At 43.8% G+C, this 22,234-nt stretch overlaps 1 protein-coding gene across 2 annotated transcripts in view; it reads right to left on the bottom strand.

Moving 5' to 3' along the window:
• Window positions 1-579: 579 nt before the first annotated feature.
• Window positions 580-22,234, bottom strand: part of MYL9 (myosin light chain 9) — a 57,945-nt gene continuing 36,290 nt past the window's right edge. For both annotated transcript variants that reach the window (XM_075349821.1, XM_075349820.1), the window contains exons 2-4: window positions 10,195-10,397; window positions 9,395-9,556; window positions 580-1,127 (exon numbers count right to left, since the gene is read on the bottom strand). In XM_075349821.1, the coding sequence (XP_075205936.1) occupies window positions 955-1,127; window positions 9,395-9,556; window positions 10,195-10,378 (519 nt within the window). In that variant the 5' untranslated portion in view covers window positions 10,379-10,397 and the 3' untranslated portion in view covers window positions 580-954. The remainder of the gene's footprint in view (window positions 1,128-9,394; window positions 9,557-10,194; window positions 10,398-22,234) is intronic.

Raw genomic sequence — 22,234 nt, 5'->3', positions numbered from 1 at the left:
AATAATAATATTATATATATATATATATATATATATATATATATATATATATATATATATATATTTATATATATTTTATTGATACGCACTATAACCTAGAAAAACAAAAAAAAAAAAAAGACGAACACTAATTTATTTTTAAAAGAAGGGATATTCATGCTGAACAGATACACCAAGGAAAATATGGAGAGGAACATGTATCAAATTGAAAAGGCTAATCTCCCCTATATCTGTTCCTAAATGGATACTGTGGAAAGTGTAGCCTTTTCAAATTGATACATGCTCCTACCCTTATTTTCCTTGATACAGTATAGTTGTTCTTCATGGATGTAGTGAATGTCCCTTTATTGTTTTAAATAAACTAATCTTTGGAATTTAGGTTTTTTCTACATTTTTAGTGCATAGTAATAAAATATGAACGTTTTATTTTTAAAGTAAGGGGAAAGTTTTTTTTCTTGGTAGACAGTTATTTTTGAATCCTTGATTATCTTCTTTGTTAGACATTAGTTCTAATTTGCCCATCTATATGTTTGGTTTGTACAGCAGTTACATACAGTATGTTGCAACACAAAAAAGAAGTCATGTCAATAAATCAATTTATTTACGGTATATATTAAGATGAATTAAACATATCTGAGCAGCTAGAGGGATGGCCATTCCTAGTGGTCTCAGTCACATTTTTTCCTTCCTTTCCTGACAGAGACGGAGGTGAACATTTACAATGACTCTTTCTCATTTCATTTGCATTCAAAGCCAACCCTGGACTATAATGCTGATCAAAAATTGTTGGCCAAATCTTCATATAACATCTTGTATGAGTGTGTGACATATAGCTGCTATGATGATTTTTTTTTCACTATGGCTGCAAAAAAGGAGAGAAAGAGGCTCTTCTCAGATCTGCTTTACCATGGCCCCCTAATTTTTACAATCCGTATGCTGTTGTTCACTGATAATTTAGTCATCCTTGTCCTTGGCTCCATGTTTCAGGATACGGGTGAATTCCACGTAATTGAAGTTTCCTTTTTTGTCAATTGGTGCTTCTCTGTACATCTCATCCACCTCCTCATCCGTAAAGCGGTCCCCCATTGTGGTTAAGAGCTCACGTAAATGGTCCTCATTGATGACGCCTGTAGAACACATATATGGTTGAATCAGCATGCAGAAACTTGCAAAAAACACAGTTAAAAAAAACACAAATAAACTGGAAATAATATACTTTAGATTATGTTGCATAAAAGTGGCCATGTATGAGCTGAATTAAAGGGGCGGTGCACTACTCTGCAGTAGTGACCACATCTCTGTAAAAGTGATGGGAGAGGCTTTTTATAAATACCTTGATTAGCCAATTCAGGCTCTGAGCGGCGCTATCGCGGTCCACTCTTCCCCATTGCGTGACCCCACCAGGCTCCATGACCTCTGGGATCTGGTGAGGTCAGGTCAACTTCCAGTTGGCCTGACATCAAAGCGACTGGCCCCAGTCTTTCTGAGTACATGGGTAAGGATGGTTGACCTTGTGGAGATCAACATCCAACACCATGGAGACACCATCACGTGTTTCTCAACGAAGTGACACTAGAACAAGGCCCCCTGGGAAAATATGCAAAACAAGAATGCCGCGGAGACAGCATCATATGTTTCTCAACGCTGGCAGGAAACTAGCTAGGTCTTTCACCGGGAAGGAACAACCATGGGAAGGGCAGTCTCCAGTCAAGGAAACCGCCTATACCAAAACATGGTATCCATCCACAGACAGCTGTTTCGGGGTAATTGCCCCTCATCAGTGTGGAGTAGGAAACTGGCTAGTGGGAGCAATGCCAATGCCACGTTTCCTGCCAGCGTTGAGAAACATGTGATGGTGTCTCCGCGGCATTCTTGTTTTCCAGTCTTCCTGAGTGACTGGGCTGTGGGCGGCGTTTCACCGCTCGTCACAGCCCAGCATCTCACATGCGCTCTCCTTCACTGCAGAGCGCCACAAGCAGGCGAGATGCTGGGCTGTGACACTGAGCTGTGAGCCCAGGTGGTCACACAATGGGGAAGAGCGGACTGCGATAGCGCCGCTCAGAGACTGAATTGGCTAATCAAGGCATTTAGAAAAAGCCTTCCCTATCGTTTTTACAGACCTGTGGTCACTACTGCAGAGTAGTGAACAACCTTTTTAATCCACGGATGGGAAGCTGTTCAGCATTTCTGTTGGACAACTCACTACTGTATTCACCAATCCTTGCCATATTTTGAAGAAATAGACAATCTTCACAGTGCTCAGGTGTTCTAAAGCTACCATGACAAGAGATTGTATCCTGCTAAAAGAAAGGTCCTTCAGTATCTGCCTATGAAAACACAGCTATAACTGAATATAATTGATGCAATCAGCCTCTTTCCTAATGAGATGAATAGTAATTGAATAGACTGAATTTTGAGCTGTCCCATCTTTAATGTTCCATGAGATAAAATTCTACTAGATCCTACTAATTTCACTTATCTCCCTACATCCTTAAATTAAAACATATTCTACACCACAGAGGTGGATTGCCTAAGCATTTTTGATAAATTATGAACTAGTTCACTTAACTCCATATAACAGTTTTTGCAGCAATGCTGAAAGCCTAAAAATCTCTTTAAAGAGGTCCTTTTGAAAAGCCATAACAATTTAATTTTCAGAATTTTTAAGGCTATGTGCGCACGCTGCGCATTTACCGTGGATTTTGCCACGGATTTGCTGCAGAAAGTGTCTAACATTGCTGCAGTCATTCCCCAGCAAATCCTAATGGGATTTAAAAAATGCTGTTCGCACACTGCGTTTTTTTATACCCACGGATTTTCCGCTGCAGAATTAATGAGCATGTCACTTCTTTTCCGCAGGTACCTGCGGTTTTTTGCCATAGATAATGGTAAAAATCCGCAGGGACCAACTTGCGGAAAATCCGCGGCAGATCAGCGGAAAACAGCGGATAAACCGCATGCGGATTTCGTTGCGTTTTTTTTACTGTGGGTGCGGGATTCTTTACGAGGGTCCGGATTTTCCTTAAGAAAAATTCACTTTCTAGTGTGCACATGGCCTAAAAGGCATTATGTAGGCTGTAAACTGGTCCTTGAAAGTTTGTGAATATTTCATATTTTTGCATATATTTGACCTAAAATTACATCAACTTTTCACACAAGTCCTAAAAATAGATAAAGAGAACTAAATCAAACAGAAACAAAATTATTAGTCTTAATCATTTTTTAAATGAAGAAAATTATTTAATATCTATATATATCTTGTGTAAATATATTGTGTGCAAGAGAATGTGAAACTTAAGGATTGGCAGAGAATTCAAAAGTGAAATTAGATCTGGGGTTTTCAATCAATGGCATGACAATCAGATGTGAAGGGCTGACCTGTTTTATGTAAATAACAAGGATCTATCAAAGTGTGATCTTCACACCACATGTTTGTGGAAGTGGGCAATAGCATAAACAAGGAAGATTTATGATAACCTTAGAAGAAGGGTTGTTGATGCTCATCAGGTTGAAAAAAAGGTTACAAAGCCATCTCTAAAGCGTTTGCTCTCCACTAATTCATTCAGACAAATTGTGTATACTGGAGGGAATCCAAGACTATTATTTTCCCTTCCTAGGAGTGGTGGCCCAACAAAGATTACTAGAGGCATATATGGCTATGTGCGCACAGTGCGTTTTTCGCGGCATTTTTCGGGTGCGTTTTTGGCCTCAAAACTGCAGGACTTTGCTTCCCCAGCAAAGTCTATGAGTTTTCATTTTTGCTGTCCGCACACATCTGTTTTTTTTTACCTGCGTTTTTGAGTTAAAAAAAAAAAATGGACATGTCAGTTCTTTCCTGCGTTTTTCTGCGTTTTCCCCCCCATGCAATGCATTTGAAAAACGCAGCAAAACGCAGAGATCAAAAACGCAGCAAAACGCAGCCAAAAACGCACCAAATCGCGGCAAAAACGCATGCGTTTTTTGATGCGTTTTTTCGACGCAGGTGCGTTTGTGCGTTTTTAGCGGCCAAAAACGCACAAAAACGCAGCGTCAAAAAGACGCAGTGTGCGAACCTAGCCTAATAGTCCACAAGGTCACAAAGGAACCCCAAGTAGAACCTGCTCAAGATATCTGCTGTAAAATACTCTTGCCTCTTCAGTTGGTATGTACAAAAGGAGCAGTGCACGTGCCTCTATTAAATGGAAAATATGAAATGTAACTTTAATCAGATTGGCAGAGTGAAGGCCGCTTTACACGTAACGACATCGCTAACGAGATATCGTTGGGGTCACGGAATTTGTGACGCACATCCGGCCTCGTTAGTGACATCGTTGCGTGTGACACCTATGAGCGACCGCTAACTATCAGAAATACTCACCAAATCGTTCATCGTTGACACATCATTCATTTTCAAAATATCGTTGCTCATGCTGGACGCAGGTTGTTCGTCGTTCCTGAGGCAGCACACATCGCTACGTGTGACACCCTGGGAACGACGAACAACAGCGTTCCTGCGTCCTGCGTCCTCCGGCAACGAGGTGAGAGTGACGTGAATGCGGCTGCTCTCCGCCCCTCCGCATCTATTGGTGGCCCGCTCGTTGACGTCGCTGTGACGCCGCACGAACTGCCGCCTAAAAAATAGGTTGTTTGCCGCCCGCAGCGACGTCAGGCAAGTCCGTTTGACGCGTCCTAGCGATATTGTTCACCATGGGCAGCGATTTGCCCGTGACGCACAAACGACGGGGGCGGGTGCGATCGCTAGCGACATTGCTAGTGATGTAGCAGCGTCTAAAGCGGCCTTAAGCCTCACCCTGGTGATTCAAATAACCAACCAAGTTCATATTCTCTTAGAGTAAGGGTGGGCAACCTATCGCCCGCAGGCTGATGTAATTTCTTCCAGTCCCCTGAGCAGATTCCCAGAGATTGCAGTGCTTGGGACGCTGGCTCTTTAATTTTTCTTAAGACTGCAAGTGTGCACGCGCATGCAGTGGTCACTACTGATTGATCCAGCACATGTAATAAAGGCTTCCATCCGGACACTGGCCAGTGCCAATGTCAGGACATTCTTTATGGTCAGAATTAGCTGTTTAAGCTCCCATCCCATTTCAAATGACAGCAGTTGTAGTCTCTCCTCTATCTCCTATGTAATGTGTATACCAGTGCCAATGTATCCTTTCTTATGTATAGCCCCAGCTCTCACTATTCTGGAATTTGGCAAATACAAATAATTTTGGCAATCCTAATTAACCTAAATAGTGTATGTAAACATCTGGCTTCAACTGTGTATGTAGGCTACCTGAGGAAGGGGGAGGTTGTACCCCCGAAACGCGTAGTGGCATGTAAATAATTAATAAATCTACATCCCAAATAACCTTATCACTACCTTTCTGAGCAGCGCAGCGAAACCGTGCATTTTTGTTTTTTCCTTGTATGTATGTGATATAATTTTATATATATATATATATATATATATATATATATATATATATATGATAGATACACACACATACAGTGCCTAAAAGTAGTATTCAACCCCCTGCAGATTTAGCAGGTTTGATAAGATGCAAATAAGTTAGGGCCTACAAACTTCAAACAGGAGCAGGATTTATTAACAGAGGCAGAAATCTTACAAACCAACAAGTTATGTTGCTCAGTTAAATTTTAATAAATTTTCAACATAAAAGTGTGGGTCAATTATTATTCAACCCCTAGGTTTAATATTTTGTGGAATAACCCTTGTTTGCAATTACAGATAATAATCGTCTTTTATAAGACCTGATCAGGCCGGCACAGGTCTCTGGAGTTATCTTGGCCCACTCCTCCATGCAGATCTTCTCCAAGTTATCTAGGTTCTTTGGGTGTCTCATGTGGACTTTATTCTTGAGCTCCTTCCACAAGTTTTCAATTGGGTTAAGGTCAGGAGACTGACTAGGCCACTGCAACACCTTGATTTTTTCCCTCTTGAACCAGGCCTTGGTTTTCTTGGCTGTGTGCTTTGGGTTGTTGTCTTGTTGGAAGATGAAATGACGACCCATCTTAAGATCCTTGATGGAGGAGCGGAGGTTCTTGGCCAAAATCTCCAGGTGGGCCGTGCTATCCATCTTCCCATGGATGTGGACCAGATGGCCAGGCCCCTTGGCTGAGAAACAGCCCCACAGCATGATGCTGCCACCACCATGCTTGACTGTAGGGATGGTATTCTTGGGGTCGTATGCAGTGCCATCCAGTTTCCAAACGTCACGTGTGTGGTTGGCACCAAAGATGTCGATCTTGGTCTCATCAGACCAGAGAACCTTGAACCAGTCTCTCTCAGAGTCCTCCAAGTGATCATGAGCAAACTGTAGACGAGCCTTGACATGACGCTTTGAAAGTAAAAGGTACCTTACGGGCTCGTCTGGAACGGAGACCATTGCGGTGGAGTACGTTACTTATGGTATTGACTGAAACCAATGTCCCCACTGCCATGAGATCTTCCCGGAGCTCCTTCCTTGTTGTCCTTGGGTTAGCCTTGACTCTTCGGACAAGCCTGGCCTCGGCACGGGTGGAAACCTTTAAAGGCTGTCCAGGCCGTGGAAGGCTAACAGTAGTTCCATAAGCCTTCCACTTCCGGATGATGCTCCCAACAGTGGAGACAGGTAGGCCCAACTCCTTGGAAAGGGTTTTGTACCCCTTGCCAGCCTTGTGACCCTCCACGATCCTGTCTCTGATGGCCTTGGAAAAAGAGATAATTAATCCAAACATGTGAAGCTCATTGTTCTTTGTGCCTGAAATACTTCTTAATACTTTAGGGGAACCAAACAGAATTCTGGTGGTTTGAGGGGTTGAATAATAAATGACCCTCTGAATAAACTTTTCACAATTTAAAAAAAAAAAAAAGAAATAACATTCTTTTTTGCTGCGGTGCATTTCACACTTCCAGGCTGATCTACAGTCCAAATGTCACAGTGCCAAGTTCATTCCGAATGTGTAAACCTGCTAAATCTGCAGGGGGTTGAATACTACTTGTAGGCACTGTATGTACACACACATACACACGCGCAGATATACACAGCTCTGGCAGAAATTAAAACAGCACTGCAAAATTTTTAGTTTTTCTGATTTTTCTCTTTATAGTTATATTTTTCAGTAAGATGTAAATTGTTCTTTTATTCGATAAACTACTGACAACACGTCTCCAAATCTCCAAGCAATAAATTTTGTATTTATTTTCTGAAAGTGAGAAATGGTCAAAATAACAAAAAAATGCATTGCTTTCAGACCTCAAATAATGCAAAGAAATCAAATTCATATTCATTTTGAAACAACAATACTAATAATGTTTTAACTCAAGAAGAGTTCAGAAATCAATATTTTGTGTAATAACCATGATTTGTAATCACAACTTTCATACATCTTGGCATGCTTTCCACCAGTTTTTCACACTGCTTTTGGGTGACCTTATGCTATTCCTGGCGCAAAAATGTAAGCAGTTCTTCTTTGTTTGATGGCTTGTGACTTTTCATCTTCCTCTTGATTACATTCCAGAGGTTTTAAACGGGGTTCAGGTCTGGAGATTGGGCTGGCTGGCCCTACAGTGACCTACAAAAGGAATGGCAAATGGCAGCTGGGGTGAAGTGCATGGCAAGAGCAGTTCATAATAGGCTACTAGAGGCAGGGCTCAAGTCATGTAAAACTAGAAAAAAAACTTTCATCAATGAGAAGCAAAGGAGAGCCAGGCTGAAGTTTGCCAAAGCCCATAAGGATTGGACCAAAGTAAACTGGAGTAAGGTAATCTCTGATGATTCTAATTTTCAGCTTTGTCCAACACCCTATGTCTAATGGTTAGATGGAGACCTGGAGAGGCGTACAAGCCACAGTGTCTTGCACCCACTGTGAAATTTGGTAGCAGATCGGTCACAATCTGGGGGTGCTTCAGCAAGGCTGGAATTGGGTGGATTAAACTTTGCAAAGGACGTATGAGTCAAGCCGAATACAAGGTTTTCCTAGAAAAACAGTTGCTTCCTTCTGCTCAGGCAACGTTCCCCAACTCTGAGGACTATTTTTTCCAACAGGACAATGCGCCTCAGCTCGGTCAATCAAAGCTCTGTCGTGGCCAGCCCAATCTCCAAACCTGAACCCCATTGAAAACCTGTGGAATGTAATCAAGAGAAAGATGGATAGTCACAAGCAATCAAAGAAGAACTACTTACATTTGTGCTCCAGGAGTAGCATAAGTTCACCCAAACGCAGTGTGAAAGACTGGTGGAAAGCATGCCAAGACACATGAAAGCTGTGATTAAAAATTATGGTTATTCCACAAAATATTGATTTATGAACTCTTCTTGAGTTAAAACATTAGTATTGTTGTTTCTAAATGATTATGAACTTGGTTTCTTTGCATTATTTGAGGTCTGAAAGCAATGCATTTTTTTATTTTGAACATTCCTCATTTTCTGAAAGTAAATACAAAATTTATTGCTTGGAAATTCAGAGACGTGTTGTCAGTAGTTTATAGAATAAAAGAACAATTTACATTTTACTCAAAAATATATCTATAAAGAGAAAAATCCGAAAAACTGAAACTTTTCCAGTAGTCTCTTAATTTTTGCCAGAGCTGCATATATACATACACCATATTATATATATATATATATATATATGTATATTACATACACATGCATGCTAGTCATCCTCCAGAGTATAAACCTAACTGCAGTTCATCATCACAACCCACTGGAGTGGGAAAAAGCTCACATACACAGGCTTTAATTGTGGCCAGCCTAAGGCACACCTGTGCAATAATCATGGTGTCTAATCAGCATTTTGATATTCCACACAGGTGACATAGATGTATTATCTCGGCAAAGGAGAAGTGCTCACTAACACAGATCTAGATACATTTGTAAACAATAACTGAGAGAATAGGTTTTAGATCTTAGAGTTAAACTCATGAAAATGAAATCAAAGTGTTGCATTTATAGTTTTATTCAGTGTATATATATGTACCTATATGTATATATATACACACAAATATCAATATCAGATGGTTGATGGTCAGACTACGTGCACTGGTCAGTTGTTTGTGACTCACACAGTGTACAAAGACTGAACAACTTGGCTCAAGACACTATAAGTGGTTGTTCTTTGGTACTACAACTCAACTCCCCTTCATCAGGAGCTGAGCTGCAATACAAGAGAACAGCCAATAGTCTGATTATAGCAGCCCGTGAATTCATTATAAAAGTGTGTGTTCATACAAAGACCACTCCAGGAAGCAGCTAAGGGGACTTTTCTGTGACAGAATATGACTGAATGTGCAAGAATAAGGAATAGAGGTGACCTGCAACATCACATGTTATAAATATCTACAGAGTATCTAAAAGGAAACTTGGAGACTTAGAAGTAACACATTGATATTGAGGTGAACTGTGAGTACCTGTGCCTTCTTCATCAAAACAGGCAAATGCGTTCCTGATCACATCTTCTGGGTCAGTACCATTGAGTTTCTCTCCAAACATTGTCAGGAACATGGTGAAGTTAATAGGACCAGGAGCTTCACTCATCATGGCTTCCAAATATTCATCAGAGGGATTTTTACCTAGAAATCCAAACAATAGAATGAAGATTGCTTCAATATTTAAAATTATAGCCCCACCAGCTTTATCTTCTGTTTTCTAATCTATTAATATAATCTTTCATTGCCTAATGTTTATTAGTGATGTTGCTGTTTGATGGCACAGAGAGCAGGGATTTAAAGCCATATATATACTTTTTTGTGGACATTGACACATATGATATGTCACCAGTCAGGATGGGATTGGAGAGGTAAGTGCAACCCTATTGGAACAGAAAAACTAAAATGTCGACAGTGCATGACCTGTCACAAGACGGACACCAACAGTGCCTGATGGAGCTCATTGACTATAAGTCTGTCACTTTACCGGGAAAAATATCACTGTGCGCTGAACTAGTTTTTCGGTATTTTTGAAACCCATGCTTCATATGCAGATGAGACATGAAATAAAAATTATCATAGAAAGAACATCACTCTTGGCCATAACTTATGTCCGCTATTGCAGCTCAACCTCATTTAAGTGAGGGGAGCTTTAATTGCAGTGCCAAATACAACCCATGGAAAATAATGGTGCAGTTTCTGGCCATATATATATAAAAAATAAATAGAATTGCAATGGAAAATTACAACAAATCCAACAGTTGTCTTGACTGTATACATACCCATGGAAGCCAACATGTCATGCAGATCTTCCTTATCGATGAAGCCATCCCTGTTCTGGTCAATCATGTTAAAAGCCTCTTTAAACTCCTGAATTTGGGATTGGTCAAACATTGCAAACACATTGGAAGTCGCCCTCTGAGGACGCTTCTTGGTGGTCTTAGCTTTGGTCTTCTTGCTGGACATGTTGGCTGGAGGAGGGAGCCTATATTTAAAAATAAATAAATATTAAAATAAGTGATGTAAATATCTGTTATAGTACCACTATATATACCGTAAGCTCCTGCAACCCACTACTTTTTCTGGCCATCTTTTGGGGTTTCACCCGCCACAGATTTCCATGAATGTTTTAAAATATCATAGAATTCTCCCAGTATATACAATATATGGCAGCCGCATACACTTAAAGGGAACTAATCATCAGTATTTTGTATATAACCTAAAGCCAGTGCTATCCTGGCAGTATCAGAGAAAGAAGAGCCAGCACGATCTGAGAGTTGCGTGCATCATATAAAAGTGCAAATTTACGAATTTATTCCAACTGTACTATAATAAAAAATTAGATTTTTAGTAAATAATTGATCAATTCTTTGAGCCACCCCTGCCACTTCATAGCATAAATATTATTCAATCGATTTAATTTTTGACTTGCAGGATCTATGAGGAGGTCATACCCATGTGACCAGAAGGGGTGGGGCCTCAACCAAAAGAAAAATGTTGCTTCCTGGTATCAGCTTTGTTGGCTTAGGCCCCACCCCTTCTGGTCACATGGATATGACCTCAGCACAGGTCCTGCAAGTCAAAAAGTGAATCGATTGTATAATACTTTTGCTAATTCTAACAGGGGAGGGGATAACTATGAATACTCCCCCCAGATATTATCTGCTCCTCAGCTGCTGTCACTCAAGAAGCTGATGATTTTATAAGTTTTACTTTATTGGATTTCAAAACCTATGCAACCGAGCTGACTACTAAAAGGTATAGGTTTTGAAACACAAGAAAGTAAAGTTTATAAAATCAGCAGCTTCTTCAGTGACAGCAGCTGAGGATCAGATAATATCTGGGGGGGTGTCATAGTTATCCCCTCCTCCTGTTAGAATTAGCATACGTATTATACAAATAATTCACTTTTTCCCTTGCAGGACCTGTGTGAGGTCATACCCATGTGACCAGAAGGGGCAGGGCCTCAGACAACAGAAAAATGTTGCTTCCTGGTATCAGCTTTGTTGGTTGAGGCCCTACCCCTTCTGGTCACAAGGGTATGACCTCAAACAGGTCCTGCAAGGGGAAATGAATCGTTTGTATAATACTTATGCTAATTGTAATAGGGGGAGGGGATAACTATGCATACCCCCCAGATATTATCTGATCCTTTGCTGCTGTCACTCAAGAGGCTGCCGATTTTATAATCTTTACTTTCTTGTGTTTCAAAACCTATACATCTGAGCTGACCACTAAAGGTATGTAGAGAATCAGCCTGATAGTGCCAGTATAGCACTGGCTTTAGGTTATATACGAAAATCCTGGTGATTGGTTCCCTTTAACAATAGAAGAAATCACTTTGGCACTGTATGATTTACTCATGCTATACTGCTACACGAAGGTCTGGGCATGACTTTTTTAGGATCAAGAATACACTACTCATGAAAAGTTAGGGATATTTGGCTTTTGGGTGAGATTTAAGGAACATGTAAAACGATCATGGTACAGTGATATTTTATCATGAAAGTAGGGCATTTAAGTAGAAGCATGTAATGGTGATTTCCTCCTCCCAAACAATTTATGGATACAAAAAGCCAACAACAGTGATGGGTATACCCCTTAAAATGTCAACAACTTGTCATGAGGCCTTTAGCATCAATTATAGTTTGACAACGACATCTCATGTGTTCACAAGTCAAGTCATTGTCTGCTGAGGAATGACATCAAACTTTTCTTGAAGGGTGGCCCTCAGGTCATTGAGCTTCTGGGGTATAGCGTTACGAGCCTCTACACGGTGACTCAGCTGATCCCATAGGTTTTCTATGGGATGCATTTCTGGCGAAAGTGCAGGTCACTCAACTTGAGGTAGCCCAGTCTCCAGCAGCCATTCCCTAATGATGCGGCCTCGATAAGCTTGATTATTGTTGCCCATGAGAATGAAATTAGGATTATGTTGTTCATGCAGAGGCACAATGACTGGATTAATGAGGTCATTCAAGTAGTAGGGGCTTTTCACTATACCATTCACAAATTGTAGGGCAATTCTGTATTGACTAGACACAACAGCCCTCACTGTACCACCACTACCAAAAGCTCATCTGGTGACAACTGTGGCTGATGCATAGTGTTTTCCTTGACATCTCAAACATCGTTGGTGGCCATTATTTATGCTCAATGTGAATCAACTTTCATCAGTGAACAGCATTGAGGACCACTGGTCCCTCGTCCAGCATAGATGCTCCCGTGCATGGTGGTGTGGTCAGGTATCCTTGCAGGTCATTCATCTACCATGCAGACCACGCTGATGTAAATGGTTTCAAAAGGTCTGACGTGACACTTGGGTGCCTCTCACCTCCCTTAAATGTGCCTTGAGCTGTGTGGCATTCCTCATCCAGTTCTGAAGGGTATTGTTCACAATAAAGCAGTCATCAGTTTGAAATGCAGCCAAAGGATGTCTACTTCTATGCCTTTTTGTGACTCTTCCAGTCTCTCTGTTACAACCTGCTAATGACAGTCTGTGACACTCTTAGCTCAGTGGCCACTTTAGTCTGAGAATCTCCTGCTTGAAGCCACGCAATGGAGAGGTACTGTTGATCAATTGTTAGGTGACGTTTTAGCCTCATGATGTCAAAATGTGAACAGCATGATGAGATGGACTGTTTAAATACCTATTCTAATTAACCCTGAAATTTATTGGGCGTTTCATGGATCAAATGTCGAGGGCGGGGGGTGCGCCACTGCTCTCGCTAACGCTCGGGTCCGGCGCTGCTGCGATGGCTGCTCGGTGGCTCGAGCGGTGGGCCCGTGAGTGAAAGGGGTGGTTTGGTTTGGGGATTTAGTCCGTGATGCCACCCACGGGTTGTGGTGAGGTTGGGGCACCACTGCTGCTGGTGACTGGGATCCCGGGAGCAATGGCAGGGAGCAGCTGGGATGTTGTTTTCCCCTCCGTGGGTAGGGGTTGGTGGTCCCGGGGCCCGGTGAGGTGACGGGGAGGCAGGGTCGGGAAGGTGCAGGGTCTCTTGGACTGTGCAGCGTGGTGCCGGATGGCACGGTAGTACTCACTCAGCCACAAATGTACGCAAAGTCTCTTGTAAACCAAACGGCTGGATGGACGGGTCCCGCAGCCGGCTGCTGTGGCTCCTCCCAGATGGTTGGTGGTGGCTGCCTTTCCCTGCACCTGTGTGTATGTTCAGTCCCGATGGGTTCCCACCGGTAACCTGCTCCCCAGCGTGTATATGTGCCGGAGGAGCCCTTTTGCCCGCAGGCTCTGGCCCTTGGAACTCTAGCTGTGGCGGTAGCTGTATTTCCTTCTGCTTAGGAAAACCCTGGGGTTCTGGTCACTGACGGATTTGACCTCTAATGGCGGCTCCAAGCCTGGTCGGGGTCCACAGGCCCTGCCTGTGTGTGCTGGCTTCACTTCGCTCCCCGGTTCGGTACTGGCGGGCCACCGCCCGTCCCTGGTCCTACGGTTCCGCGTTGATTCGCCTCTCCTGCAGACGGCCACCACCATCTGCCAACCTTGCTCTCAGTGCCCGGGCCACATACCCGGACACGGTCAATTTGCTCCTCACTCCTTCACTTCCCTAACTGCACTCTACTCTGACTCCTTTTCCCGCCTCCAGGACTGTGAACTCCTCAGTGAGTGGGGCCAACCACCTGGCTCCACCCCACCTGGTGTGGACATCAGCCCCTGGAGGGAGGCAACAAGGATTTTGTGTCTGGCTGATGTGCCTGTCTCGGGGTGGGGGTGTGTGTTGTAGTACCTGTGATGACCTGGCTAGTCCAGGGCGCCACACAAACATCTGTTGTGAAATTTTCCATTAAAGGCAACCTGTCAGGTCCCTCATGCCCTCCAAGCCAGCAGCATTTACATTTGCATGTCCAAATTCACTTCAAAACCATCCCTGTATAACATTAATAATATTCTCTAAAACAAAACGTAAAGCATATAATTAACTCCATTTTTCTTATTCAAATTAAGCCAGTGACTAGTCGCAGGGGCGTTAATTCCCCTGACTTGTCGTACCTTTTTATCATGCCCTTTTGGACGTGATAACAGGATTTCCAAGAGCCAGCATCACCACCAGCTCCTGGAAGTCTTGCACATGCGCGCAGCTTGTTCTGGTCATATCAATGTGTAGCACCCCTGAAGCCATCAGAGTGCTACAAGGTTCCGCATCCCCATAAGGATGCAGGGCCTACCCCCTAGGGACCTGGAGACCCAGTGCCGTTAACACCAAAAACCCAGGTAATCCCAGTTTTTCCCCAATAATCCCCCCTACAATGGTACTTAGCTAGGGTCGGACCAATGGATGGCCGCCTAGAGCTGGAGCCAGACTAGCCCACTAGTTGACCAGATGGGAGGGGTAGACTGTGGAAAGAAGTCGTACAGTAGCAGGGGAGGAGTGAAGGTGGAAGCAAAGCGACGTCCTGACTCAGGTTAACGGTAACCTGGTACCCAGGAGAGTAGTTGCCAGTGGAGTACAGTGGAGTACTCCCGGAACTACGCACCGACGGGGTACATGACCCTAGGACAGGAAAGAGCTTCAAGCCGACCTGTTAAAACCTGCACAGCGAGGGTACCATCAAGGACCTCACTGAAAATCCGAAGACTCAGTAGCAAAGGGAGAACCGGGGACAGGACCAGAGACTCCAATCCCACAGGGTTCACGCTACAGTCAGGCGGACAGAAGTGGACAAACCACCGGACGGGGACCCCCAGTTGCTCTATGCCATGGGGACCCATTTACCAGAGACAGGTGCAGCGGAAGAAGGTACCAGAGTACTGAACTGGCACTGGGACGAAGGGGACCTGGAGGTGAAACCAGCCACCCTCGGGTGACCAGTTACCATCAACCAGCAGTGAGTAAGATCCAGTTGCACTAAATTCTGTGTGGACTACCTTCTTCCAATGCCCGTCACAACACCCATCCTCTGGGGCCCGGCCCTGCTTGCGGAGGGCCTACCATCCAGGCTGCAATTAACACCAGCCCCAGTAGAGACATTCTGCAGCGGTGGCTCCACACATATAGCCGCAACACTGCAAGTGGCGTCACGTATGAACACTAATCTAAATCCCCAGTAAATACACTTCATTACAAAAAGGGCCCAGAGCACGGAACTGGGCATCGGCCACCACCGTGACATGACACCAAGACATATACCGCACGGGACCGAGTACCCTATATTCCTGGGCGTGACAAGTGTTACGAGGGGGACCCGGGGAAGCGTGCCAAGATGGGAAATGGACTGCTTCCGCCGGTCAAGGTCCACTGTGCGGTGTAAGGGACCGCCGCTATGGTGGGTGAAGAGTGAGCGGGTTGCTGCTAGCGATCGTCTGGAATGTCACAGACGATCTATGTACACCGATCTGCCCTAACCCCTGAGGGTTGTATGGCACAGATCTCACGGCTCGGTGTACCTGTTGCACGGGGAAGCACAGAGGTGCCCACGCACGTGTGCCAGTGGAAGTCACGAGAATATGGCACGAGGGTAGCACAGAGGTGCCCACGCACGTGTGCTTTCAATAACCAGGTGAGTCCAATGGAGACTTGAGGAGCTCACCTGGGACAGGAACACGGCCTGTTGACGGGGGTACTGCCGGAGCAGCAAGGCAGGAACACGGCCTGCAAACGAGGTACTGCCGGAGCAGCAAGGGCCAAGCCCACAAGAGACAGAAATGCCTGAGCAGTGGCGTGGCAGCACGCTGCCAGACATCCAAACATAGAAGGACGGCCGCGCGCCGCCATGATGGCAGGGGGAGCTTTTAAGGAGGTGCAGCTCCACCCGAGGGCGGGCGCGAGGCGGAGATGACGGACTTGACCCAATCAGGGTCCACGACGTCCCAGCCTGGCCAGTCAGGATTCACCACGTCACCAGCCTTGTCATCAAGCCGTGTGACGTCAGTGAGCGAATCAGGACCCACCACGCATTGCACATGCTCACCCTCCTGCCTCTGGGAAATAGAGGCGGGATCCTCGGTCTCACAATGTGCAGAGATAACGGGAATCTCACTGCTTCCCTGAGCAGTAAACCTCTGCACATTGCGCAGCCTCGCAGACCTTCGGGGCCGCTGAGCAGGAGAGTCTGCGGCAGGCCAGGAATGGGAGACCGCTTCACTCCTTGTAACAGGAGAACCACTAGGTGTCACCCTTCTGCTGCCTCTCTGAGAAGGTATCTCCTGCACACTGCGCAGTCTGGCAGACCTTCGGCGCTGCTGAGCAGGAGTGCTTGTGGCAGGCAAGGAATGGGAGACTGCCTCAGTCCTTGCCTCAGGAGAGCCACGAGATGTAACAGACAAGTGCGTCTCAGAAGCCAGGTGTATGTGTCCTGACTTTAGAGAGCACACGGAGCATGATCAAAGTCTTCTGCACTTCCAACCATGTGCAGTGGCCTATGAAGTCTGGAAGCGTACAACAAGCTACAGAGGCACACTGTGCATGAGCAGAAGTGCAGAATGTAAATGCTGCTGGCTTGGAGGGCATAAGGGACCTGACAGGTTTCCTTTAAGCTCCTTGTTATAGAACAGCAAGTTGTGCAAAAAGGACTGGAACATTGAAGTTGGACATGTGTATTAAAAAATTCAGTGAAGGTCACATTGAGTTCACCTGAAAAGGTTAGAGTGCATTTTATAATCATCCCAAGTTTTCACCCGAAAGCCAAATATCCCTAATTTTTTGTGAGTAGTGTACATCTCCCATATGTCAGCTACTCCATAAATACAGGTTAATCCAATACCGTTATGAACATAAAGATCAACCAGCCTCTGTAACTGCACAGACTTCTCTTCTCACATTATTACCGCAAGCTCTCGGAGATGAAGCCTCCAATCTTCTCTGGAAACCTTACAAGGGCATGTCCTGTTCTGGAGCGTTTGGGGCTTGGAATGTGTAGTTTAATCACTTCCCATACAAAACATCTTGCCTACAGACAGCATGTGGAACATTCCCGCACGCATTACTAATTATTAGGAAATGAAGCTACTTGTGTTGACAAACAAAAAATGATTTTTAACCAATAAAAGTTAAATTCTGTATAGAATCAGCTCTTTAAAAATCATCAAATCCTTTTGTTACTTTGAGTACGTTCTAAACTGCAAGTATGGATCATATGACTATAAAAAGCCATGAAATATGTCTATTACCCAAAGTGGGATGCTGCTCTTTACAAAGAAATTACAGCTCACCAATGGATTCAGCAATAGGACCTTTTAGTATCAGAGGAGCTGACACACAGGAAGGTGTCCTTTAAACCTCAAACTTCATTGTGTTTTACTGCCACGATAACAAAATCTCAGCAAAAAATGAAGCAATTTTAATTTAATTTTAATTGTGGCAAAAGTTCGCACTACGGCCACATTGTTGAAAAGGCAGCCTTGGGGTACGTGCCTACGATACAGACATGCTATGTATTGGATGCAGAATGCCCCCTACTGCGGAAACGCAAGTGTTGTCCTCAGGAGAATGCAGCGATCCATGCCCACGGTCAGGGTTCGGGGCACTGCGGATTTTAGCTGTGTTCTTCCTGCGGAGAACACTCACGTTTCCACAAGCATAAATTGACATGCTGCTGCTCGGAAAGCCATACCGCAGGTCAGTGTTTGCTGTGGAGAAAAGGGTACAACTACTGTACAACGCAGCATTTTGGATGCAGCAAAAACACACTGCGTCCAAAACTGATAGTTCTTATCGTAGAAACGCACCCTTAAAGTTGGATATAAAATTTGAAAAATGTATTTAATCTAATCCAATTTAGTATTTTTTTAAGTAAAAAAAACAGTGGATTCTAATGAAAACAAACTTGTAAATGAAATCTTCAGCCAAGTTTGCACACTGTAGTTTTTGAAGTGTTTAATTATTTTTTCCTTTTGCAATATTTAGAATAAAAATTATTTCAAGCAGATTTTTTTTTCTCAATATTTAAGCTATGGGATTTTTTTTAGACTTTTGTTTAGTTCAAAATGCATATATAAAATGGACATGGAGAAAGCAGACAATAAACAATAAGCACCTCGGATGTCATCATATGGGGCCACTCCAAGTCATAGTATTGTTGTCTAAACAGATTTTCATGTAATAAATAAAACTGTATAAAATGATAGACCCACCAAGGATCAATGTGGGCCCACCGCCGATTATATTCATTGTAATATATATATAACAAGAATATATAATATGACCATGCACATGATCCAAGCCATGATCCAAGGCGTGGGATTGGAGGAGGGTGAGTAGAATATTTTGGGGTTTGTTTTTAATATGTTGGACGAAAACAAGGAACATAATACCAGGATAGAGCACATTATATCATGGAGGGGCCCAGAATGGGGGGCATATATACCAAGAAGGGGGCCAGGATGAGGCCCATTATACCAGGAAGGAGCCAAAGTTGGGAGACATTATCCCAGGCAGGAGACCAGGAGAGGACACATTATTATTGGAAAGGGCCAAGAATGAAGGATGAGGGACATTGTACAAAGAAGGAGACCAGGATTAGGCACATTATCCCATGAAGACCTCCAGGATGGGGCACATTATTCTATGAGGGAGGTCTCAGAATGGGGGACATTATCCTATGAAAGGGACCATGATAGGACACATTATACTAAGAAGGGGAACAGGATGAGGCATATTATCCCAGGAAAAGGACCAAGATGAGGCACATTTTCCCAGGAAAGAGACCAGAATGGGGCACCATATACAAGGAAAGTGCCCATAATAGGTCACATTATACCAGGATGGTGCACATTATACCAAGAAGGAGCCCAGGTTGGGAGAGATTTTCCCAGGAAAAGGCCCAGGATAAGGTACATTATTACTGGAGATGGGTACAGAATGGGTGACATTTTACCAGGAAGGGGCTTGGAATGAGGGACAATATACCAGAAATGGGATCAGAATGAGGGACATTATTATAGGATGGGGCCCCAGGTTAGGAGACATTATCCCTAGAATGGGTTCAGTACGGGGGAAATCACTGTATGGGGGCGAACACGTATCTTTATAGGATCTAAAACACTACAAGGGCCCATACATCTGATTAACATGTAGGTGGGGGCCAAGGTCTAAAGTTCGCTAAAGATCTGATAGCATCCTCTATCACCCCACCCCCCTGTTTCATAATAAGATATCGAGAATGTCTTCTCCTACCCCCTAATTCATAATTATGCTATCAGGGACTTATAATAAATGCGTGTGTGGAGCAGGGGACATAGGACAGGGACTAAAAATACATACATACACTCAGGATTTGCAAAAAATAAATTTTCGACATGGTTTGTTTTTTTTATGTATATTTTCTTTTTCCCCAGTCATTTGTATGAGTGAAATACACTGCAAAAATGCTGCAAAAAAGATTTTAATATTTACAAGGAAAAAAAATAATGGGGGGAAAAATTCAACAAAAACGCATTGTGTACATATAGTCTTCAAATGAAATCGGGGCAGAAGAGTCACAGAGACTGATTTGTTTATATTTATATTGCACAAACATTGTAGTTAATGAGGGCTGGCTTATCCATTTGTATTGTGACTACTGTGTGGCTAATTGTATATTAATGGTGGGGTACATGTTTGTAGTCAGAGGCGCAGTGTGCAGGACTTTTTTCTTCAGGAGACAAACCAACACCCTGTGAAAGGATAAAAAAAAAACCTCATCTTCCCCATCATCTCACACAAAAAGCTAATAGTAAAATATGCAGAAACCCCTCTTGCAGTTTCCTTCACATGTAAAAACAATTTGGCCAAATGGGAGGAGTGCTGGTACCAAGGAACATATACATATATAAAGAGGACAGACTACACAATATAAAGAGGACAGACTACCGTTACAGCATAACGGTAAAGAAAAGATTTGGACCACACACCAAAAATATATGCACTGGTCTAATGCAGAGAAGAAAAATTCCCCCAAAAAACTGTATACGAGGTTCATAGTTAACATTCTGATTAGACTGTATGAAGTCCACTATTACATCATGGTAAACCCCCAAGTTTTGTAAATTTCTGCTTTATAAAAGACCAAAGTATATGTTTTGGGTGTGCGGTCCACATCTTTTTTTTCCCCCCACAGCTATAGCCGATTAAAGAAGAGGTTCACCCATTTTCATTACTGGCCACATCGATATTATGTTTCTTTCAAATACCTTGTGTTGCCAATAATGCCTGTGCGCAGCGCTATTGCGTCCCGCTCAACTCTTTCACGTCACCCCCGGGCTCAGTGACCTCTGATATCCAGTGATGTCAGGTCAACTGAGGCGAGGCGCAGTCTTCCTAAGTGACTGAGCTGCGGGTAGCGTTTCACCGCTCATCACAACCCAGCGTCACTCCTACTTGCAGCGCTCTACAGTGAAGGAGAGCAGAGAGATGTTGGGCTGTGATGAGGGGTGAAAAGCCGCCACAGCCCAGTCACTCAGGAAGACTGGGACCCGCCTCAGTTGACGTGACATCACCAGACATCAGAGATCACGAAGCCCGGGGGTCATGTGAAGGGGGTGAGTGGACCACAATAGTGCCACTCACAGGCACTATTGGCAACATAAGGTATTTGAGAAAAACCTTGTTTCTCAACATAATATCGATGTGGCCAGCAATGAAAACGGTTGAAACACCCCTTTAAATCTCCTCTTCTTGATAATGACCTATAGTAGCTGCTACTTGGTCTGCATTGTCTAGAAAATAAAGTCAAAGACTTGATAGGTTGTTACTTGCTATAGACAGTATATCAAAAAAGTGAGTACACTCTTCACTTTTGTAATTTTTTTTATTATATCTTTTCTTGGGACAACACTGAAGATATGACACTTTGATACAATGTAAAGTAGTCGGTGTACAGCTCATATAGCAGTGTAAATTTGGTGTGCCCTCTAAATAACAACACACAGCCATTAATGTCTAAACCCCTGGCAACAAAAAGGGAGTACACCCCAAAGTGAAAATGGCAAAACTGTGCCCAAAGTGTCAACATTTTGTGGCCACCATTATTTTTAAGCACTGCCTTAACTGCCTGCTTTCCTTAACCAAGAATCAGCAAAAACATTAGTGCATGCCCTCATCATCTCCCGCCTCGACTACTGAAACCTCCTGCTCTCTGGCCTCCCTTCCAACACTCTTGCACCCCTCCAATCTATCCTAAACTCTGCGGCTCGCCTAATCGACCTCTCCCCTCGCTACTCCCCAGCCTCGCCACTCTGCCAATCCCTTCACTGGCTTCCCATCACCCAACGACTCCAGTTCAAAACATTAACAATGACATACAAAGCCATGCACAACCTGTCTCCCCCCTACATCTGTGACCTAGTCTCCCGGTACCTACCTGCACGCAACCTCAGATCCTCACAAGATCTCCTTCTCTGCTCCTCTCTTATGTCCTCTTCCCACAATCGCGTACAAGATTTCTCCCGTGCCTCCCCCATACTCTGGAACGCTCTACCCCATCATATCAGACTCTCACCTACCGTGGAAAGCTTCAAGAGGAACCTCAAGACCCACCTCTTCCACCAATCCTACAACCTACAATAGCCCTCAGTCCAGTACACCACTGCACAACCAGCTCTGTCCTCACCTATTGTACCATCACCCATTCCCTGTAGACTGTGAGCCCTCGCGGACAGGGTCCTCTCTCCTCTGTTTTGTACTGTTAATGATTGTTGTACGTATACCCTCTTTCACTTGTAAAGAGCCATGGAATAAATGGCGCTATAATAATAAATAATAATAACTCTTGTGGACATGGAATTCACTAGAGTTTCACAGGTTACCAATGGAATCCTCTTCCACACCTCCATGGTGGCATTACGAAGTTAGTGGACATTAGAGACTTTGCACTTCTCCACCTTTCATT

The sequence above is a fragment of the Anomaloglossus baeobatrachus genome, chromosome 5, assembly GCF_048569485.1.
Source record: "Anomaloglossus baeobatrachus isolate aAnoBae1 chromosome 5, aAnoBae1.hap1, whole genome shotgun sequence".
Lineage (NCBI taxonomy): Eukaryota > Metazoa > Chordata > Amphibia > Anura > Aromobatidae > Anomaloglossus > Anomaloglossus baeobatrachus.
This window is presented reverse-complemented; position numbering and strand designations above follow the sequence as displayed.